The 11,674-nt window shown below is 40.0% G+C and overlaps 1 protein-coding gene across 1 annotated transcript; it reads left to right on the top strand.

Moving 5' to 3' along the window:
* The first annotated feature begins 1,020 nt into the window (after positions 1-1,020).
* Positions 1,021-10,929, top strand: LOC139688153 (cuticle protein 21-like). Its single transcript, XM_071585616.1, has 4 exons — positions 1,021-1,032; positions 2,904-3,059; positions 3,291-3,363; positions 10,232-10,929. The coding sequence occupies exons 1-4, from the start codon at positions 1,021-1,023 to the stop codon at positions 10,927-10,929; spliced, it is 939 nt and encodes a 312-aa protein (XP_071441717.1).
* The last annotated feature ends 745 nt before the right edge of the window (positions 10,930-11,674 follow it).

The raw sequence follows: 11,674 nt of genomic DNA, 5'->3' as shown, positions 1-11,674 counted from the left end.
AAAATATTATCGTTAGTAGAAAATCGTAGGCTCGATCCCTGTAATAATTTCCAATTTTTATAATGCAAATGACAATTTGAACTTTATTCATTTTAGTACCGCCCCTCACTTGAAAGCATAGACTGATATCGACTAAATGAGATCACCACCTTTATTCAATCTCCACAATGGAGTATCTTCACGATGGCTTGGTTGACAATTGCATATCTTAGACTGCAGGTGATAATCAGGGAGCATAATAGGTTGATGCTTCTGGACAGCTCTAACTAAATTCATGCGATTATATTATAATCTGGACCTTCCTGAGAAACAACAAATGGCAAGAATTTGATTCCGTTATCCTGCTACGTGAATTTTTGACTTAAGATACGTGGTTTAATGTTGATATAAAGAGATGCCTGCGAACTTACCCGCGTGCTTATTACTGGGGCTTGCTGGCCACAATAATTGAAAACTCAAGCAAAATTAAGTATTCTTTTCACAATAAAATATGACAAAATTACCCTAGCCGTATTTCTGTTGACGGTTTCTCTATTAATTAATAAGTGAAATTCCGACATAGATTCTTTTAAATAACCATTAATATTGGAACTAAAACATAAAATGGGCCAAAGAGATCAAAAATAATATGAAATGCAGCAAACCTTAACTGGCCCCCAGAAAAAAAAATCTGAACTTGCTCGAGCGATGTACCACAGGAAATCGGAACTACGTTTGGGGACTTGTGAACGAAATCCAAATGAACAGCCCTAAGTTGGCTATTAGTTTTCAGCGCTGAAGGATAAAATAGGCGTGGTCGGTAAGATTTCGCGGAGAAAGGTAAATGCAAGTGAGAGTGGGTTGCTGGAGAGACGCGTGTGGAGAACGACGCCCATAACATCAGTATTATAAGGAGGAAATGTATCATGGGTGAGGAAGGGAGGAGTGGGGTGCGGGGGCGTTGGTGTACGTGCGACTATAAATACGAAATCAATGGGTGCATTAAGACAGAGACCTTTACGGGATCACTTCGCGAGCACTATGGTTCTCAAGGTGAGTTCAATCTGTAGCCAGGGAATTTGATCGAATTCCAAACGAAAGGAGCGCAATACATCGGTGGAATTCACCGTAAGCAAAATAGCCCACGTGTTGTGCAATTCGAATGGCGCGCGAGTTTAACCATGAGTCGAGATAAATGGCTACCGACCTGCTTCGGCCCTTCTCATAGTTTGAGGCACCACATTTTTGCCATGGGTGATCGAGTTTCGTAACGTCAAGAAGTGAAGTTGCACAAAATAGGGCAATGTAGAAGTAGTAGTAATAACATTAGGTGCCTATTGCCGATAAAGCGTAACAGGGCAGGCATGTATGTGAGCAGTTTGACAAGACCGATAAGATTCAATATACTGATATTTGTCAAACCAAGTCAAAATGCCTTCTCTTTTACTTAACAGCTAACCTGCTTAGATCATTCTCAATGCCTGTAGCACCACAAGCGTAAATGTTCGTGTTATATGAAGTCCAAATAGACCAATTGCATGATAGAGACCAAAAGCAGTGATAGGATTACCACATCGATATATTTTACAGAAAGAAAGGAAAAATGGATTCAATTTTAATATTTCTTTCAAACCTCTACTTAGAAAAATTCATTCTTGATTCCACCACTGTAGCCCACTACTTTTCGTAATGCCATTCAAACTTTACAAAAATATTATGCGGCTAAACTTCCACCAAAACGTAAGCACAAAGTTCAAGCATGTGATTTACTAAGATAAAAAATAAAAGCCAACTATTAATGGGTGTGAATTGGAAAAATTATAGAGATAAAATAGGTGTGATAAGAGCAAGCATAAAACATTTCAAATCACAGGAATTAAGAAACGCTTAATGTTATAATCTTCACTAAACAGAATCTCTTTTATCTGATTTGGACAATTTCACACAGGGCTTTGGGTGATAATTATAATAGCATCGAACTGATACTTGACGTTGAAAGGGTATCTTTTGCATGTCTTAAGGCTAAACATTTAATGAGTGAAGACGAAAGCAGGACATTCAGAAAATAACACGAAGCCCTCGCGGCATTCCACAAAGTCTAATCAAGGATTCGTTTTTATTACTGCCCCTAGGGCATAGATTACATATCATGACTGAAAGGTGTAGAAATTGCGAGAGAAGTCTTAACCGGTGTTCAGCTGCTCCGACGGCCGATTATACCAGCGTCTTCAGAACGGTACAAAATCCATCAACAGGTGCAGATTCAGTATGATACCCAATAATACTAATAACTGTTCCGGTTCTTAGTTTTGGGTTGAAAAAAGGTCCTGAATTACGATTACTAAAATTGTATTACTATTTTAAACTATCCATCATCAAGTTTCAGAAAATCAAAAGTGCAAGCATTCGCCATAGGGGTGAGGGATGAAATCGCAGTTAATATTATTACCGACGGATGAAGCATAACATTTAAGGTTCCATCATTATTTTTTCATAAATATAGCCACATTTGAGTGAAAAACATTCGAGTTTTTGGCAATTGATTCCTTTTATTCTTGGGTACTTAAATCGTCTAATAAATGCGTAATTAATAATATTTTTAATTAAAATGGAGGACGACTCCTTCATTTACCAAGTGATAACTTCACGCCAATAAATACGACGCGTGAAGAACATTATATTGGCTGAGGTTGGAAAAGGTGAACATTAAACCTTGGCTTGCGATGTTCCTTCAACCATTTCTTCTTTCCAAATTTTTCCAATTAATAAGTTTTAACTTATAAATTATTATATTACTCCCGTAAGCTACGATCATCAACAGTAAAATTCCATTCAGCCTTATCGTCAAATCATCCCTAATATTGGGAGGGATTGAAATCTGTCTAGTGACCCTTAATTTAACAACTACGTCTGGTCCATTACAGTTTTTCGCTCTCGCCGCCCTTGTGGCCGTCGCCAACGCCGGACTCCTCGGCGCCCCTGCCGTCGTGGCCCCGACCTACGGTCATGGATTCGCCCGCCCCTTCGCCTATGGCGCACCCGTCGCTAAGGCCGTCGTCGCCGCCCCCGCCATCGCCAAGGTCGCCGTCGACACCGACTACGACCCCAACCCTCACTACAGCTACTCCTATGACATCCAGGATGCCCTGACCGGAGACTCCAAGGGACAGTCTGAGACCCGCGACGGAGACGTCGTCCACGGAAGCTACAACCTCGTTGAGGCCGACGGCACCCGCCGTATCGTCGAGTACACCGCCGACCCCGTCAACGGATTCAACGCCGTCGTGCACAAGGAAGGTGCTGTCGTCAAGGCCGCCGTCGCCGCTCCCGTTGTCGCCAAGGCTTACGCCGCTCCCCTTGCCTACGCCGCACACGGTTACCACGGTTAATTTACATCACTAAGAAATAACATCCATCCACCCTTACTCCCCTTTCTCATGTATCTGTAGCGTCATGCTGCTTCTAGCTTTTTCAATCTACCTATGTATTTATGTTTGTGTAGTTAAAAGCACCATGACAGTCATCAGAAAATTTGCTCAATAAACTGTTATCAAATAATTCAGGCTCACATATTTTTGCGAAAAACCTTACTGATCACAAGATAAACTTCCTTAGCTATCATTATTATCACAAATTACCCTGCAAGCCAGGGTGTCCAGCTAATCTTTACATACGACCGGATACTCCGTTCATTGGGGAAAGAAATACTCAAAACAGTTATAAAAAGCAACACATAAACGTACAAATGGACTTGTATTTTTTTACCTACGGTTTTCCGTCAAAATAAATCAAAATGTACTCTAACTATCTCCTAATTATAAATTTGCTATCGCCAGGAAACGGCTTGATTCCTTAAAGTTTATGTAATGAAAAAACATAATTATGGTTGTAAGATTACATACTTTTACAAAAATAGACTGATTTCTCGCTCGTAAATACATTAGTTGCACGGAAAAGGAGCATCAATACGATTAAAATCGGATACCTTTAAAGGAATGAATCCAGAGAAAAGTAGATTTTGCACGATTCTTACTCGCACCCACTTTAGAATTGCATGAAAATAATTAATATCCTAAGTCAAGAGTATAAGAAGATGGAAAAAGGTCACCCATTGAGAGATATGGCAACAACTTAACAGTTCCTAAAGTCAAAGTCATGTTTGAATATATACCATCTTCCTTATTGCCTGGCTTTCATTTAATATGAACATTTCAAATGTAACCTGAAATGGATTTACTAAGGGTAAAAAACAAATATCTAGCTGCGTGATACAAAATTTCAAAAAGAAAGAACGGATAAGAGCATTCAGCCGAGACATAACATCCCATCAAATTCAAGACAACTCTTGCTCATAAAATTAATCGATCCTTACTTTGATTACCCCTCTCCAGTATAATCAATAACTTAAATGGGAACAGTAATACCTAACTTTACATCTTCATTCTAGGACAAAGGGGGCATTATTGTCCATCCGGATAACAATTGGAAAGTAAAGAATTGAACCCAAGCTTATACACAATGTATGCACATTTTTATTTTTTTTACATATTGAAGGCCGTTTTATGCAAGGTAAAACCCTTTCACACGCAAAGAAATATGAATCGCACAACAAGAGACGCTCAATGTTTGTAAACTTCCAAATCATTAGTTGTTCGAAGGCTACATTTCTGGTTAGCCATAATTTGTTACTACGCGAAACTTCTTTATGTAATACTTACGTATATCACACAAAACATTTTTTCAATCAAAAAAAGTATAAATCAAAGCTTCATTACTTTATTTACTGGAAGTTTAAACGTTACCTCTTATAGAGCGTCATTCCTTTGAATATGAAAGTAAACAATTAAGCGAAGAACTTTTCCACGAATACGCATGCACCCATATTTTCTACCTACCTTCATGGTACCCTGTAAGCCGCAGCTAGCGTGAGTGATTCAACACCTGGCAGACAACATAGAAAATGTCCTCACTTTTTGTTATTATATATGTATGTATGTATATATATGAATATATAGTATATATATATATATATATATATATACAGGTATATATACACAACCATACATACATACACAAATATGGGTCGCGGTAGTACAGGAGTAGATCGTTGGACTACTGACCGGAGGGCCCGGGTTCGATTCTCGGGAAAGCCTCTCTGGGCACCCGTAGCTCTACTCAAGCTATGTGATTTTTCGGGTACCTTAACTTCCTGGGAAACCAGAGCCGGCACATGGAAAGGTACTGGCCCATCTACCCTGATATGTGAATTTCACACGCCGTCGGGCTTAGTACTGGGTGAACTCTATAATCACCTACCAAACCGACATTCGGGTTGATTACTGTGTTTATGGAGACATGGTCCCTGAAGCATGAAGATAGACGTAGATTGGAGGCTTTTGAAATGTGGGGATGGAGAAGGTGAAATGGACCGAATGGAAAACAAATGACGAAGTCCTCGGTATGGTGGGCTAGGAGTGGGGTTAATTGGGAGAAATCATTTTATTTTTTTAAATCTATATATACCCTGCAAGCCACCGCCAGGGTGTTTGGCAGGGGGTGAAAACACACCCGACTAATTTTGACCCGCCCTTCCGCGGTCGGACAGTGTTATTCTGATCCCTTATGCCGCGTGAAAAAAAAGATATCTTAAATCTTTCTATTCTACACTTAATCTCTCGCCTACCATAGTACGATGGGGGTAATAATACACTTTCAACATCATTACTAAAGGGGCATCCTTCCAATTCAGGCAATAGTTCCAATCTGCCATTTAACTATCAGCTATGACCCTGAAACAAAAGCCCAGTCTTTCCTACAGTCGGTTGACAAAATAAAGGAGAATGCGACGAGGCAGCTAATGGCAACTCCGAAAAAGGACTGCACCAATTTATTTGAAAAGTAAAAGAGACGCTGGGATTAGTGTGTGAGGTCCAAGGGGAGTACTTCGAAGAAGAGTAAAGCCTCATTGTTCTAGGTAGGCTGTTTTGAATGGATACTTTCCGGACGGACCTCGTAATTTTCTACACATACAGAGAAACTGCCAGTAACAAGGACATTAACTAATGCTGAATGAGATAATACCAACATTACTACTTGGATAATAACAAGACTACTTAGAATGAAAAAAGGAGAATACTTTTTCCGCCTAGCGCCGGTATGCGTAAGTACTCGTGGAATACCCACTGAGAATGCGATACAAAGAAATTTTAGAGTACGTTTTCGTGAAATGTTGCGGGCATTAGAGTATTTACCCTTCACTCAACTCTTTGCTTTCTTTTTGTGGCCTTGATGGAAACGGGGAATATTTAATTTGTTTATTAAAGTTTTTAATTGTTTTTCGAGACCATCATATAAACAGCCACTAGTGTTCCAGTAGAGATGAATTCTTTCGTATTAATGGATTTTCAATCATAAAAATTTAAAGAACTTGTCCGCCACGAAATTTAAAATTTTGCCTCCACTGCACTCCACGGTATTTCGATTCGCATAACAAAGACAAGGAACTTACTAATGGCACCAAAAATGGCACGTGGGCGTGATCTGAAAAATTGCATGTGAAAGTTGAAATTGAATCTTGTGCCCTGGAATAGTGGTATGCACCAAGACCGGTAATGAAATACCCAACTGTGGTGTGAAACTCTCGCGTGCCTGCATGCGACTAGTTATGCACACACTTTTGAATCAATATAATGTTGCATGCAAACCTCTGTCAACACTGAACCTTTATCTCCGGGTGCATATAACAATAAAATATGAATAAGTTGCCGCTATTAACTCTATCATACTCTATCATATCTTATCCTGTATATCTCCGGATTCACTGACGAATGTACTAAAGGAATAAGAATTTCCAAGCACTGAATATTTATTGCGTACAGTGTGAATAATGCGCGAAAACAAAGCTTGAAAATAACTATTACAATTACTAGATTTTACCAGAAAATAAATTAAATAAAACCAAAACACCTTCAGTTATGCAATGTAAATGTAACGTAGATGATTAAATGTAGTAGAAGCGGGTGTAGCTGTTGACATGAAGATGTGGATTTCTGCAAGTCCTAATTACAATCAATTGCAGTAGTTCTTCAAATGAAGTGTTTTTTCTAAGATCGTCCTTATTACGTTAAATAAAAAACTTAATCGGCTTTGGTCGCAAGAAACAAAAATTTTGAAGTTTTTCCCTAGAGAAATTTCGTGTTTTACACGGCAATTTTCGATAACATGAACACCTTCGCAGCAGAATGTACGTCTGTATACGCAACTGATAGCAGAATAAGTAAGAATTATTTTAAATTAAGTTAAAAAAGGTAAGACAACTAGTGACGAGTCAATAAGAAACACTTCTGTAAGACTTGTGAAAAAATGAATAAATTACAGATATTTTTATTCCCCAATGAAACTGGATTAACGGTCAAGCATGACCTTAGATTAAGACATAGTATTATTGAAATCGTCAATTCTTCAAAAGATTAATCATGACAATAAACCCATATTCCCGAAATGAAACTAACATTATTTTTATGAATAGGAGAACAATATCAAGAAAATTACAAATGCTGTGTTACGACGGGGTGAGGTAAAAGGCAACAAAAAATTCAGTTTTTCGATAGAAATAATTTGTCTTTTTATCTCGGATCCTTCTAAATACACTGCAACGGAATTTTGACATTAAATAAAGGTATCCGAGTATTTCTGAGGTATTCTTTAAAAATAAAAGTGGTCTTAGTCAGCACATATCCACCTTTCTGAGTAGCATCGAGGCGACAACCAAGCTAAGCGGAAGAAGAATGGTTCAAGGAAGGGCCCTATTAAGAGGAACACTATTATGATGAGTTCACAACTAGGTCACGGACACCGCTTATACCACCAAAAGGGTAGGTTTCACCTAATAATCCCACCAGAGAACAGAAAAATATCAGAAGCCAAAATGGCCGCTTTACAAGGGCTGCCAATTTCATGAAAAAATTAAATCCTGATTCAAAGATTTTAAATTTATAGTGTGAGTCACAAGATGGTTGCTCTACATTCATGGCAAATTATTTTATCAAAAATTGACAAAAATGGTATAAGAATGAATAGTAAATTTTAAATAAATAAATTTTAAATATCAAAAAAGTTCATGCTGCTTGACCAACCATCTACATAATTTTAATACGACTGGCGTCAAATGCCTTCCGTATTTTATCAGTTTGCTACATTTTAATAATTCGAAATATTTTAAATGTCCTTATTCCAAAACGAGTTAGTATTTGATTGAGTTTAACAGTTACCTATCAAATCAACCTTCGGGCTGATTGCTGAGATTTTTCATCTGATAAATCCGTTCCACAAAAGAATTTATGACAAGAAAATACATTGCAGCCGATTTCTTAAGTAACTAATGGTTTCAATGCAACAATTTCAGAGTTTAAAAATCATTCCCCTTAACCGGGATTCGAACCCTGATCCCTCAATATCCGGTCGAGTGCTTTCGCCAGTTAAGCTATTGAGGCGTCCTCGTAAACTCTGAAATTTTGGGGGCTTTAAGGGAACAAGATGTTGTGACGAAATACCGGATTGATGACTCCGTTAAAAGTTACTGTTGCGGCATCTCCCGCAGTTCCTTTGGAATTTAACTAATGGTTTCATTAATAAGCCCTAATTAACAACAATAAGCTCTAACCAATACATGGATGATTTACACTATTAATTGGTCCAACCCACCGAGTTTATTTAAAATACAAGGAAATGAAGAACAATAAATTTTAAAAAATTCAAATAAACTTTTTCGACAATTAAAAATAACTTCTCTGCGAATTACTAGACCATATTTATGAGGTTAAAGTGATCAATGAACGTGGATGAGGCTACCTAGCACAATCCTTAGTGAAATTTCAGACGATCAGCATGGAGATACAAATGGGACAAATAGAATAATTGATGCATAAAACGTATGACACACATATCGAGTTCGACCTAATAACGACATAACGAAAACACCAAGAACGAATACAGTGCAACCAAGCGCGCACTACTTACTCATCTTTCAATGCGCGGTCAAATATTTGGGGGCGCTCATTGAACATGATACGCCACTCACACAATCCATTACACAATGAATGGTCATGCCGCCCTAGTCTACGCCGTCTATAAAAGTGACAGCCCTCAGGCCATCGCCGCATAACCGTCAACTAGCTCATCGGCGCGATGGCTTTCGTGGTACGTCAACATTGGCAGACCAGTTTTTGACATATCAGATAATATTATATTCTGCAGAAAGAATTAGGCTCTTTTAAGCCAACAGCAATTGGGTGATGACTTCTTGGGTGCAGATGAAAACATTCCATTTTTCTGAACATCACTGCGTCACAGAAGGGGCGCTAAGGAACTTCAAAGCGAAGCTGCATTTTCGCCTTTGGCTGTCGGAGAGGATTACGGAAAATTAATACACCGCAGAGGAAGGACGGTTTAACTTATCGTGACAAGGCTTTCCGTTTTCCTAAAATTCGCGCCGGGTTATAGAGTTTTGTAAAAAATGTTTTAATTTTTCTCTCGGTAGTAGCAGTAGTACTTTTAGGGGAGGCGACCGACAGCTAGGATCATTTGCGTCATTAGGGACGGACAGGAAAGAATGAAGGGTGGAGAGGAACCCGGCGTCGATATTAGCCTACACTTAACGAAAGGCGCCAGGGTGTCCACAGTTTACCTTCCCTTCTGACGGACGGCGTACTCACTCAAGGAGCTCTCCACAAAGAACCTCAAGTAGGGATTGGGATACCACTGAAAGATACCCGCCGTCTTCAAGATTCGAACCCGGGTCTTCTGAGTGGGAAGCCTGTACGTTGGCCACCGCATCATTCCGATCTCGAGATCCTAATTTTATTCCCTCGGAAGCATTGCATTGCGTCTGGTTTTTCATACTGATACGTTGATACGATTTAAGATGCGGGATTTAACGATAGAAAAAACTTGAATTTGGAAGCAGAACCAGCTACCAAAGTTTTCAACATCGCCAAAAACAAAAAGGTGGTCCATTCCGAGAAATACCGTAATAAAACATCACTGCAAAAGCTAATAAAAGCCTATTTCGAGGGAAATTTGAAATAAAATTGCTCTCAACATACTATGCTCCCAATTAAGCTTAGATGCATGTTTCTCAGTATTCGACCAATCGCTAGCTTCCAAAAAGAATGCTTTTTTCGGTCTGAATTCTACGAAAGCATCAGTGCTAGGCTGATGCCCTGGTGGCAATCACCTATGTTTTAACCCAGAGGAGTAGATATGCACGCAGATAAGAATTTTCAACCAGAATCCCTCTTCCATTCACAGTTTGCCGCCGTCTTCGCTGCCATGGTGGCTGCCGTCCACGGATTGCACGAGCCCCCCTCCATAGCGGTGTCCCCCGCGGTTGCCCGTTTCTCCCCTCTCACCTTCGCGCCCGTGGCCAAAGCCGCCGTCGTCGGGCAACCGATCATCGCCACTACCCCCGCCGTCGCCAAAGCAGTCGCCGTCGACACTAACTTCGACCCCAACCCGCAGTACACCTTCTCATACGAGATCCACGATGTGGTGACAGGCGACGACAAGGCGCAGACCGAGAGCCGTAGCGGGGACTTGGTCCAGGGCCAGTACACCCTGGTCGAACCGGACGGAGTGCGCCGCACCGTCGACTACACCGCCGATTCCATCAACGGGTTCAACGCCGTCGTGCACCGCAACGCCGCATCTGTCGTCAAGGCCGCCGTCGCCGCCCCTGTTATCACCAAGGTTTCGGCCATCGCTGCCCCCGTTGTCGCCAAAGTCGCTGCGCCACTGCCGGTCGTCGCTCCGACGCTGACCACCTTCCACCATCAGGCACCGATCGTGAAAACCCTTGCCACCCCGGTGGCTTATTCCACCCCCATAGCGAAAGCGTTCGCGACCCCAGTGGCCTTCGCCACTCCCGCCATCGGGAAGGCGATAATCCACTAAATGTATCCGATCCATTCATGCAGAGCGCTTTTTTACTTGCTCACATCACACGCCTTGGATGTTCACGGTACCACATTTGGGTTATGTATGCCTTAATGATTGTAAATAGAGATTGCCCTAGAAGTAGTATTTGTCTGCATTTGTGCGTTCAAAAGAGTGGAAGGAATATTTATTTTTATGATGTGGTTATGTGTTTCAGAAATAAAGCAACTTTCATTCAAAATCAATATAAACATTTTATTGAAGACACACCAAGAGTTCGTAATGACCATTAATTAGAAAAGAGAACTTTTTCCGGAGTTGAAAACGTTGAAACTAAAAGGGACACCACTTCCGTGTTTAAGATAGCAGAAAAACCGTAAGATTAAGTTAAGCCTTTCCTAAGACAAATAACTATTTTTCGCTCTTAGCCGTGATAATCTAAAATTATGGCCTTGTAATTTAGTTGTCTATAATTTCTCACACAATTACTAATTATTATTCTTCTTACACGGCCCATGGCGAAAATAATGGCAAATAAATAACCGCACGCTGAAGTGGTATATTTCTGAAATCATTCACCTAATCTCTCCATGAAAACGCGCAGGATAGGAACTATCATTCTGTGATATTTATGTATAGATTTTAATTTTACTGTCATAGATTGAATCAAATGAGAAATAGTGTTTTATTTTGTTAATTTTTCCGGTTTTCCATTGGGTTACCATCAAGTTCACAACTGCACTGCCACACAGCTGCTAAAAAG

The sequence above is a fragment of the Hetaerina americana genome, unplaced genomic scaffold, assembly GCF_022747635.1.
Source record: "Hetaerina americana unplaced genomic scaffold, ioHetAmer1.1.p SCAF_1, whole genome shotgun sequence".
Taxonomy (NCBI): Eukaryota; Metazoa; Arthropoda; class Insecta; order Odonata; family Calopterygidae; genus Hetaerina; species Hetaerina americana.
The sequence above is the reverse complement of the archived record's forward strand: the minus strand, read 5'-3'. Positions and strand labels throughout refer to the sequence as shown.